This window comes from Castanea sativa, chromosome 4, assembly GCF_040712315.1.
Source record: "Castanea sativa cultivar Marrone di Chiusa Pesio chromosome 4, ASM4071231v1".
NCBI classification, from domain to species: domain Eukaryota; kingdom Viridiplantae; phylum Streptophyta; class Magnoliopsida; order Fagales; family Fagaceae; genus Castanea; species Castanea sativa.
Genome location: NC_134016.1, coordinates 40,127,589 through 40,139,998, shown reverse-complemented (window position 1 = coordinate 40,139,998; position 12,410 = coordinate 40,127,589). Strand labels below are relative to the sequence as shown.

The following is a 12,410-nucleotide window of genomic DNA, read 5'->3' as shown; positions in this document are numbered from 1 at the left end:
GTTGCCCTTTTCCTTGCATAGTCTCCAAAAGTGTTATGAATACCAAATTTTAACAATATTTTTGCAACAAATCATAAATAGTAAGTTGTCATTGGTTCTAATTTGAACTCATCACTTAAATTACTTTTATATCCATCAATAACAACTATGGTCGAGTTCATCTAGGACCATAAATTTTGCTACAACTTTAACTTGACAAACTATGACTAGCTAGTTATTACTTTAACTTGACATACTATGACTAGTTATCTATTACTTTCACATCAACTCATTATTTTTTCTCCATTATTCATAATTATCCACATCAAGGTTGTATTTACTACTTTTTCTCCATTATTCATGGCACAAGAATTGTGTCCACAAATTTTCTCAATATGGTCCTCTACCTCCAAATACTCTTCTTCAAGCTTCAATCTCCAACGAAGCTTTAGTGTAATATATCAAATATGGTGTAAATTTACTTGTTTATTTTGAAAGATTTTATAAAAAGATATGGATTGTTTGGATTTTGTCTCATTTATGATATTCATTAAGCTTATTTTTTTACCCGAAAATAAAATTGAGAGTTAGAGGGCATTTGGGTGCTACGTTTTGCGTCCACGTCTGGACGCAAAACGCGTTTCAGTATTTTTTTTTTTCGTTTCTGCTGCGGGGGGACAAAACCGTAGTGTGCGTACTGTATGCGCACTGTTTACGCACTTTTTCAGAATTTTTTATTAAAAGTGGGTCCCACGGTACTATTTACATATTAAAAAATTATTTTGCTACAGTATTTTTCAGTTTTCAGTTTCAGCTGTATCCAAACGGACCCCTTAAAACCCATAAGCTTGATTGTTAATAGTTTCTGATGATGCCAAAATCATCAGTTGAATCACTCGTCCAATCCAAAGCTTTAGACGATCTTGTAGGACCTGTAAGATAAAGAGAGTTGATCGAAAAGACCACCGGATTGTACCTGGTGGGGGAGCCTCCGATGCTTAAGTTAGTATCAACCCATATTTTTCGTAAATAGATAGCATTTTGTAGTGGTTTTTGACGTACCTTAGAGCATTTGCATTAGTTCATACAAAATTTTTGTAAATTTACACATCTAAAACCTACTTTTTCTATTTTACATACTCATTTTTACAAAACATTCACATCAGTTTATCTATTTTACACATTTATTCAATAAAATATTCATTTTTTCCCCATTGTCATCTCTCTCACAAAATCAAGACAACCCACACAGCTGCCATCGTCCAACCACCCAACCACCATCATCAAGCCACACAAACAACCTAGCCACCATCCCATTCAACCAAGCTACCATCAATGAAATTCACATACCCACTCAACCGAGCCACCATCATCACCATCATCAACCTACCCAAATCTAAAGATCCAGAAATCCATTTATTAGAAAGAGTGAGGGACGACAATAAAGGTCAGAGAGATAGAACCCACAGATCAAACAACAAGATCGACGGTGAAGCTGGGCGAACGACGAAGCACTGTGAAGCTTGATAGAGAGATCGAACCCACTGATCAAACAACGAGATCGACGCCTTTAGCGATTTATGAGATGAGAGAAAGAGAGTGAGGTGAGAGTCAGGTACAGATAGGAGAAAGGAAAAGAGAGTTGATCTGAGAGAGAAATAGAGAGGAGAGAAAAAAAAAATTAAAATAATAAATAGAAGAGCTATAGTAACCGTGTAAATATACACGGTTACTGTAGCAAGTGTATAAATTTACACATCTTTGCACACTTTTAAAAGCACTGATGTGGAGCATTTTTGAGGCAAAAAGTGTAAAAGTTGTGTCTTTTTTTATTATACAAGATTTTGCATCCACTTATGTGGATGCTCTTAGCTAGTGAGACAGATTGTCTCTTTTATAGGTGACTTAGGTAGCTGTTGTACATAAATTAGGGTGATTATTACCTTGATTATAACATTCTTTGTCTTGATGAGAGTTTAAGACCTTTGATGGTCATTATTGAATGTGTTGAGCGGTTATCTTTGATAGCCTACTAATGAAGTAAGGTCGTCCATATTAATGGACGACCTTAATGATTTTTTTGGACTCATTAGTTTCACTTAATATGCAATTAATATGGATGACCTTAATGATTTTTCTGGACTCATCAGTTTCACTTAATATGCAATTGAGAGAGAGATTAAAATAAAGGCCAAGCTAAAGAGGCACATGTCCATATAGAATGGATATGCAGTGCAAGTTGACAAGTTCTATATATTTTTTTTTTGTTTGATAAATTTGATAATTATTATAGGGAGGAAATATTTGAATCATGTATGTTTCCATTAGAAACATCAAAATTTGACATGTGTTATAAGGCTCTTGACAAATAAAGCTAATAATTTAATTGTTTTTTCTTTATCTACATTTTAAATTTACATAACATTTAGTTATTTGAATTTCATTCACATAAGAATGTTATCCCATTATATCCAAATTGTGCTTTCTAATAAGGTGTCAAATGGGTGGGTATAACAAGTCATCTTCAATCAATTTCCATTTTGTAGGTTTTGAAATGTTACATTAAAAAATTTTTAAAATAACAATTGCAACCAAGTCTAAATTTAAACATTTTTGGTAAGTTATGGATTTTTGACAGATTAGCTTGAGTTAGCTAAGACCTTGTTATTATTATTGTTCAATTTATCTTGTTTCCATGTCAACAATGAGTAATATTATTTTATTGAACATCTTTATTTTTTGTTCAAACTTGGTTTTGCCATTATATAGTAAGGTTTGAAGACAATTTGATGTTAGTGTTTGAATATGTAATGAGATTAGACTTCATAAACATTAAATATTCGTTTTTTTATTTTTATTTTTGTTAATGATGATATTAATATTTTTTAATTTTTTTTATAAATATAATAAAATTTAAACCTATAGAGTTTGCTCCATAATAATTAGTTTAACCATTAATTAAAGATCCTAAGAGTCAATAACTCAACTGGTTCTTTTTGGCATTTTTAATAAAGACGTTACGGTCAATAACATATTGGGATCAATTCCCGCCTAAACTAAAAACTGATTGATATTTTATGTTGATAATAATGAATACAACCATAAAAAATAAACGTCATAAGTCAAAATATTATCAAGACATTAAAGTTCAAATCCAATTATCGAATTATAAGAAGAAAAAAAAAATTAGTTTAAGACATCTATGAGTTTTAGTTTGATGTAGTTTCACATTCAATATCAAATAATTTATTTAACTATATAAAACTTTTATTATTATTATTATTATTATTATTATCATAAAACTTTATAAAAACTGAACTAAAAGCAATCAATCTCCAAAATTGATTGTTTCTCAAAAAAAAAAAAAAAAAAAAATCTCCAATTGATTTGTTCACAAACTCAACGTGTCCCCTCTTCACTCACTCACGCATGTTCCACCACCATAACAACAACAACAATAACACACATATTATAAATTGTCGCCAAGCTTATAGAAACAAAAACAAACAAACAGAAACAGAAAAAGAACAAGAACACAGCGAAAGAGTTTGAACTTTGAACTCTTGAAGTTGAAGTTGATGGCTTCGCTTATAGAACCCGAAACCCCATCAGAGAACATTTACATACCAGAGGAATGGTCCGATGCCGCAGACTCCATAGCTTACGATTCTGTCACTTCGCCGCCTCCCATTGCTTTTGTCTGCGGCGCCAAAAACTCTGGCAAAACCACCTTCTCTCGCTACCTTCTCAACATCCTTCTCCAAAGGTCCATTCCCATTCTCTCTCTCTCTTAATTAATCTCTCTTTATATATATAAACTATCTTTGAATTTGTATGGATACCATGTTAGTGAACCTTTAAGTATGTATTTGCTACTAAAATTTGTTTCTTTTTTCCTTTTTCTTTCATGGGTATGCTCTCAATTTCACAACTTTTATGCCTGGTAATATTTGTATGTCTATTTAGTATGTATTTGCTAGTGAAAATTGTTTCTTTTTTCCTTTTTCTTTCATGGGTGTGCTTTGAATTTCACAACTTTTATGCCTGGGAATATTTGTATGTCTATTTAGTATGTATTTGCTAGTGAAAATTGTTTCTTTTTTCCTTTTTCTTTAAAGGGAGTGCTTTCGATTTCAAAACTTTTATGCTTGGGAATATTTGTATGTCTATTTAGTATGTGTTTGCTAGTGAAAATTTGTTTCTTTTTTCCTTTTTCTTTAATGGGTATGCTTATAATTTCACAACTTTTATGCCTGGGAATATTTGTATGTCATCAATGAAAAGCTGCACTGAAATTTTACTATTCTCATTTAATATGTTTTTGTTAATTTCTTACCCCCAAAAGGGTTTTTGTCAATTAGATTTCATATCTGATAGAAACAGTTACCTTGATCTTAATTTGTTAATTTATTATATTTGATTTGTATGTGATAATGTGAAAAGCCATCCATGTTCTACATGATAAGTCTGATGTTTCTTTGTTGCATTGCTTTATTGAATTCAGTGATTTTTTTTTTTATTGCAAGATTTCCTCGCATATATTTGACAATGAGTGATGCTAGCGGTACTAATTTATTTATTTATTTATTTTACATAAGCATTACAGACTAATGTGTCAACTTTTAAACACAAAATACAAAGGTAATTAAGAAATTATTTATTTTGTTAATGTGGTGCCAATCACATTCATTGTTATGTCAAGTTGTAAGCTGTTTGTAGTAAAATTGGTAGTACCTTTAATATTTTCCATTTGATTATATTGTTTTAATTCAGAATATGATCCTCATTAGTAGACCTGTGTGGATAAATTGAAGATGTATCGTCTACATAGCCTGTGTTGAAATTTGAAATATATCCCAGTTGTTATTTCTGCCAGTTGAAGTACCGAACCAGGTTTATAATCTTTGATATTGATGTTTTGTTTTCCTTTTTCATTTGTTTGTGAAGTGATGAGGGTTTGGGAAATAGTTTTGTGAGCTTCATGCTGCTTTTCTTTGACTGGTATTTTCATTTTCTTACTTATAGTTTTTCTCCCCTAAAAAATTCAATTTACTTCTGTTATAGGTATAAGAAAGTAGCTTATTTGGACACAGATGTTGGTCAACCTGAGTTTACACCTCCCGGTTTTTTATCCCTCACAATAGTTGACCAATTAACTCCAGGTAATTATTTATGGTTTTAAGTTAGTTAACAATCTTGTCAATTCATTGTGTTACTATAATTTCACTATAATTTCACTGGAGTATTATTGTTTGTTCTTTGTGATTTTTATAATTATTTATCCAGATTTCTCTTTCGTTTCATTGAATTAGATTTGACAATCCCATGTCTGAAGACTCCAGAGAGGTATGAACTGTTGAACCTTGTCCTCCTCATTATTAACCTCATTCTTAAATATTAAAAACTGGCACTGTTGCTAGTGGATCAATTATGTAACCATGTGGTATGGTATAGAGTTGACAATCTGCAATGAATAGGAGGTATTGGGCTAAATGAGACTGACTGGACAGTATTGTCTTTAATGAGAAGTAGGTTAAACAGTTGCTTGTCGTCTAGCATGTGAAGGGCATTGTAATGATGGATTTTTCATGGTCCTGTCAATAGGCCTTTCTGGCCATAACCCTTGATTAATCCATTGCCATTGTTATGATAACATTCACATAAGTTATAACATTATACCTGTCATTGTAATTTTTTTCTTATAAAAATATTTTGAGGATCAAGTGTTTCAAAGTGGGCACTATAAGCTTAGAGTTTGGTTTTGGTATATAACTTTAATTGTGGTGGAATTGGAAACTCTAAATGGAAGTTCCTAATATTATGGAGAAGTGTATAAATTATAGTTTGGATTCCCACAATCAGTACAAAGTTTGAAACTTTTTTGGTCTGTAGAATTTAAGATGGGATCTTGCTACTTTATGAATGTAGATCAAACATTACTTGTGACCTATTACATGAGCACTGTCTGTTGGATGCGAGCTCATACAATTTTTTTTCTTCCCAAAATGTAATTAGTCTCCAAGGGTTTACTATCACATGCTATCGATTAACTGTTCAACTATTTCTCTCTTCCGCTCCTCTTTCAATTCCGCCTTATGTTGCAAGTAGGCATTTACATGTATATGCTAGATTCTATCGAAGAAAATACATGTATTGACATACTATTTTCATTTCCTCTTAGATGCTTCTTCTTCGGTGATGTATCTTCAAAAAGGGATCCAAAAGCGTACTTGAATGCTATATTTTCCCTATGTGATTACTATCAAACGGAGTATTGCTTGTCAAACAAGAGTAAAAACCCTACTAAGACTGAATTGCCTCTTGTCATAAATACTCCTGGTTGGGTGAAAGGTAGCCTTATTTGAGTGGTTAATTGCCTCTCTTTTTTTCTTCTGATTTGCAATGTGATAAAATTTTCTCCAAATTCCAATCTTGTATTACTTCTTTACTGGGTACCGATGTATTTACATGAATATTATTTGATTTGTTTCTGTAACAACACTATTCTCTCCAAATTTTCTCATGTGACAGGTGTTGGTTATGACATATTGGTGGATATGTTGAAATACATTGCTCCCACCCATGTAGTTAAAATAAACATATCCGCTGAGAATAAGAATCTACCAGCTGGGGCATTCTGGTTAGATGAGGATAAGGAGATGGTTAATCTAATTGAGATCAATTCAGCTCGCCAGGATTCTTACAATAGATCGTAAGTTCTTAGCTATCTCCTGGTTTATTACATTGTGAGTGCAGTTTAGTCTCTACAAAATTGTAAATCTTGATTCCTTTGCGTTATCAAATATATATCACTTTGTCTTATGTTGGTTTTCATTCTTCATACATGAGGATCATTGAAATTATGACCTCGTTCTTTTCTTCTGGAGTTTTATAATGTAACCTATCCATAATAAAAAAGTGTGTTCTACTGATCACATTAGTTTGTTCTTTTACTTTTCTCTTTTTGGTAATCTTTGCTTTGCTTTGTGCCTTTTATGCATAAAGAAGCTTTGTGAATATACATCTTTCTTACTTATCAAAAAAAAAAAACTTACTATGTTTTAAAAGGAATTTACAGTTTATTTGGCTGTTTGAATGTCATAATGTCCTGGGTTTATTTTGGATCTTTTATGCAAAGAGTTCTTGGGTAGTCAATCCTAAAAGTAATTGTGGTAGGATACTATACAATTTGTTGCCTTGATGAGTGGCATATTTATTGCCACAAGGCATGGATTTTTGTTAGAGTTGTGGCTTTTCTTCTTTACATTTTATCTTCACTTTGTTTTCCAGGGTGCTTGTGCAAAAGGATGCACGTTCTTTGCGGGAATTTCGTATAATGGCATATTTCAGGCAGTGCTTTCCTAGTAACCTGAATATTGCCACAATCAAAGAACTTGCGCATGCATTAGCTTCACACCCACCTTATGAAGTTCCAGTATCAAGCGTCAAGATCAGGCATCTTCATTGTGAGGTCAGTTCAAGATGTTGATTAAATTGCTGCAGTGTTGTTTTTAAAATTTATTTTTCAGTGCATACCACTTTGATTGTAATATTACGTTCCTATTCAGTGTAGCCTAGGATATATTAAGGCAGAATTCAGAGAGAAATAGATCATGTCATTAGAATTTGCTAAACTATTGCTATTAACTTTTTTTTTTTTTTATCCATGTCACAGGAATGTATACATTTATTTGTTAAATTATTTCAAGTTCTTAAAAATGTTTCAATTTTTTAATGCTAGGTCCCAAGTTCTGAGGTATTCTACAGTTTGAATGCAACTCTCGTTGGCTTGGCAGTTAGCTCTGAAGGCTCTGAAAATTTACCTTTGAGTGTTGGCCTTGGTGGGTCACTTTTACTTTATTGTGTCACCTTGCTAAATTGATCATTATTTACTTTCTCTCAGCTGCATAGCTCTGGCCAGTGTTTTTAATCAGTCATGATTTTTTCCATTGTAATGCTAGTTTGTCTGGGGAGATGGAGGGTAAAGTTTTATTGTATAAAATAAGCTAGAATCATTTTTCGTAATAGATGGCTACAGATTTGTGATCAAGTTGTAGTACTAAAGTATATTCTATTAATTATTTCTTGCCCGATGATTGCATGTTATTATTATAAATTAATTACATAATATCATAAGAGATATTTCTAATTTCCACTTACAAAAATTCTAATGGAAATTTTAGTGTTTTAGCATGCCAGATGGTGTATTTACTATCCTAGCATGCCAGAAGCTCCTCCTATGAGCTTACTTCTCTCTCTCAATTTCATATATGATATTGCAAATGCTATACCCCTCTTTGGAAGATAAACTCAAGGAGATTTTTATCCTTCATGGTCATCATCTTATTGTTCTTGGTTGCATATCATCTAACAATAACACTTTTTTAGAACTATATCCCATCATCAATTTCCTGCAGAGCATTCCATGCCTTTTCATCCTTAGAGTCACACTGGAATTATTAATTGCAATATAAAAGATATTCTGATTGGAAAAGGTTTTTACTTGTGAGCTTTAACAAGTTTTGAGGGAGTAATAAATGTTTCATTGCTTTTAAAAGATGGCAATGTTTCAGTATTTATTTAAGATAGCAGTTTGTACTTCCAATTTTTTTTTTCCTCTTGGAATTGTTTCCATGAATCATTTTATATCCATTATCATATTATGTTTCCATTTCCTTATTCAATGTAATCCTTAAATTTGATGACTCTGACAATCCCACGAACTTAATTCCATTTTGTACCAGGGATAGTGAGAGGCATTGACACTTTTAAAGGTTTGCTATATGTAATCACACCTGTCCCTCAGAGCACTCTGGAAAAAGTCGATCTCTTTCTGCAGGGTTTTATCCAAATTCCTACTGGCTTATTGCAGGTAACATACCACCCTCCTCTGTCATATCTTGTCCTGGAAAGGAAAACATGTTTTTTCTGCTAATCATTTATGTGCTCAACTTTCTGTACCACGTCCTGCTTGATTTCTGTCTGCATGCATTTGTTTGTGTGAAAGATTTGGGTAATTTTTAATTTTCTTTTGCATTTTTCCTGCTGCAAAATTGTCTTTTAGGATCAAAAGATGCTTGTCCATTTTTTAAGTGTACTAGTTACCCTAATATGCTTGTTGCATATGTTGATGAATCAGTTGTTGGGATGTTATGAGGTATGCATATAAGGATGAGTAGTTTAGGACAGACTGCCACATGCTGGTTACTGCGCGGGAAATTCATTGGGGCAAAAATAAAAGGGAGGTGTATTTTGCTGAATTTTTCAGCATCATTGCTAAAGGAAATGTGGGTGTGTAGGATGTTTGTATTCAAGCTCAACTTGATAAAGCTTTAAATCTCAACTATTCGATTATATACATGATCCCTTTTGCCATATCATTTGTCAAATCATAAGCTGTCTGACCTTTCTTATTGCAATAATCTGCACTCTCTTCTTTAAAACCATAACACAGAACGTGCCTTACTATTCTCTAAACCATAAATGGGCCATCTGTGCCTCAATTAGCTCATAAGCATTACATGATATAGGAATGACCAACTTGCTGTGCTTACTACCTTATTCATTCACATTTTATTTAAAAGCATTCGAGGACTCCTTTTACTCATTTTATTCTTGTCATGACAATTAGATCCTTAAATTTTGATTACTGCTGTAGTCCTTATTTGAACAATTGACTTCTTTTCAGGTCCAGGGATGCGTTTCACCTTACATGTCTGCAAATGTTTTCTCTACAAGCTAGGTCTTATTCTACTGATTTCCAAGTATATTCTTTTTGGATTTCCTTTGCGGTTATCTTCTTTTAGGATCTCCTTTACAGTTATTCAGCTAAGTTATGTCCCAACCACGTAAGAGATGGGTTGCATAGTGGCTGCAGAAGCCAGTCTTATATGATTTTAATAGACATCAAAGACTCTGTTATTCTTTTGTTTGATTAAAATTTTGATCCTAAGTATTATTCTAATCTCTTATATGTTAGGAATACCTGTATTCACCAGCGTTTCTGTATCCCATTATTAATTTTAGCCAGTATGATATGTGAAAGCTGTGTTTTAAATTTCTAACTTTCATGTGATGAGTAGAATGTATGAATCATGTGAGAATAGTTCAATCTTTTGGCTGGATGATGTGCCAAAAAAAAAAAGATGTCAAGAAACCAGAAATGAGAGTGACTGTTATGTAGAGGTTGCCCTTCCATGGTTTTTTAAACCAGGTTTCAGTGGTGTGGGTGCTGACCTGCTAGTTAACTACTTGTCTGTTATTTGTTCGGTTGAGCTACTTAATAAGTCTCATGGGTGTTATCTCTCTCTCTCTCTCTCTCTCTCTCTCAGGAGGGTTGTTCTGGACTCTGGATGTAAGGCAAATTAAATTAAAATTGTGAAATGGTTGTGATGGACCTGACGGTGGAGTCAAGTTTGGACTAGAAGAAGGCTTCTTGCATTTTACTTCTTGGAGTTAGGCAGTTGACATGGTGGAGCAATGTTAAGATTGGAAACTAAGCTGGGAATAGAAAAGTCTAGTGAACAACTCTGTTTCTGTACAGTAAAGATTTTAAAATTCCATTTGTATCAGAATCATGCCCTTGGAATAAAAGTTCTGTCAGTACAGTCTTAAGGGGCGAAAATAGCAAACTAGCTATAGTTTCCAAAGAATATAATTAGTAGTTACGGTTTATAAACTATATTTTTTACTAGCATCTCGAGTCTAAAAGACTCGATTTTGGGCTTAAAAATCGAGTCTTTGAGGGTCGATTTTTACATCTGATGTGGCATTTTTTTCACGTGGAGCTTACCTGGAAATCGAGTATCTAAGACTCGATTTACAAGCCAAAAAAATTTTATTCTCAGTCTCTTAACATTCATTCCCAGAAAATCCCACGTCAAAATCCATCCATCGTAGGAAGATCTGAGCAAAACTTAGCGCAAAAAAAAAAAAAAAAAAAAACCCAACGCCAGCAAGCTCATATCCATGGCTGCGGCCTGGGCGCGTGGTGGCCTGGGTCGTGCGAACTGGCACGTCGCGGCTTGGGTCGCGCGACCTGGGAGTGGCGGATCCGATCAGAGTAGGTGGCCATGGATCGGGTTCAGCCGTGGATCGCGATCGTCGTCGGTGAGTTTTTATTTTTATTATTTTTATTTTTATTTTATTTTATTATTATTTTTTTCTCTATCTTTCTTCTTTGGTGGCGGATCCTCCGATCTGTTTGGGTTTGGTGTTGTTGGATTTTAGGTGGTGGTGGTGGTGGTGGTGGCTGCTGTGCTGTGGTTGTATTATTATTTTTTTCTATCTTTCTTCTGATTCTGATAGCTATTAGGATTTTGGGGATTCAGAAACATTATAAATCGAGTCTCTAAGACTCAATTTCCAGGTAGATGCCACGTGGAGAAAATGTCACATCAGACATGAGCAGACTATGAAAATCGACCCTCAAAGACTCGATTTTTAAGCCCAAAATCGAGTTTTTTAGACTCGAGATGCTAGTAAAAAATATAGTTTATAAACCGTAACTACTAATTATATTCTTTGGAAACTATAGCTAATTTGCTATTTTCGCCGTCTTAAGGCATACTTAACAAAAGTCATCTTTATAATATTTAATAGAAAAAAGTTTACGGATGTCATAATGGCATTGATTTAGAAAGTATTTTAGAAACTTTTTTATGGGCAAAGAAAAAAAAAATTGACTACTTTTTATACTTCTCAGAAAAGTGGTGTCAGAATTTTCATAAAATGTTTTATTAACAATATTTCTAAAGGCACATGTTAATAGTACTCTATTGAATATACTTATCTCCTCTTTGAGAAATGAGAAGTTCGTCACTGCTCCTTTTTGTTAAAATATAAGTACTAATACGTTTTCTTTCTATTAAAAAAAAGAAAAAAAGGGATGAATTTCAAGTATTAATGTCATTTGAGAAAACTTAGGAGGTGTTTGATAGGGGTATTTAAACAACAGTTTTCGTTGTTTAAATAATACAAAATGTATTTTTACAACATTTTTTTACTCACACGTATTTTCAAAAAACTTAAACAACATTACCAAACAAGCCCTTATATTCCAATGTCAATTATCTCTAGAGCATACTTACCATCTTTATGCTTCTCTTTTCTTTTCTTTCTTCTTGTTAAGTAATGAGACTCCATGCAAGGACTTGGCATGCAGTCAATTACAGTCCTGAACTTTTAATTACTAATAAAAAATTTTATATAAAAAGATAATTGTACCTAAAAATAGCTCAGGCCAAGATATAAATTGGCTTTTGGTAGAGGTAAAATTTAGTAAAATTTTTAATATAAATTAGATAAAAAGATAATTGTACCTAAAAATTACTTAGGTCAAAATATTAATTGATTTTTGATTTAAGCAGAATTTTTCGACGACAAGAAAATTTACTAGTTGAGATATAACTAAAACACATTGAAGCAATATG

The 12,410-nt window shown here is 32.8% G+C and overlaps 1 protein-coding gene across 1 annotated transcript; it reads left to right on the top strand.

Annotated features, from left to right (window-relative positions):
* Positions 1-3,434: 3,434 nt before the first annotated feature.
* Positions 3,435-10,595, top strand: LOC142630540 (polynucleotide 5'-hydroxyl-kinase NOL9). Its single transcript, XM_075804530.1, has 10 exons — positions 3,435-3,745; positions 5,044-5,141; positions 5,292-5,325; positions 6,161-6,330; positions 6,511-6,691; positions 7,270-7,450; positions 7,721-7,820; positions 8,724-8,851; positions 9,668-9,721; positions 10,311-10,595. The coding sequence occupies exons 1-9, from the start codon at positions 3,558-3,560 to the stop codon at positions 9,719-9,721; spliced, it is 1,134 nt and encodes a 377-aa protein (XP_075660645.1). The 5' UTR covers positions 3,435-3,557; the 3' UTR covers positions 10,311-10,595.
* Positions 10,596-12,410: the final 1,815 nt, after the last annotated feature.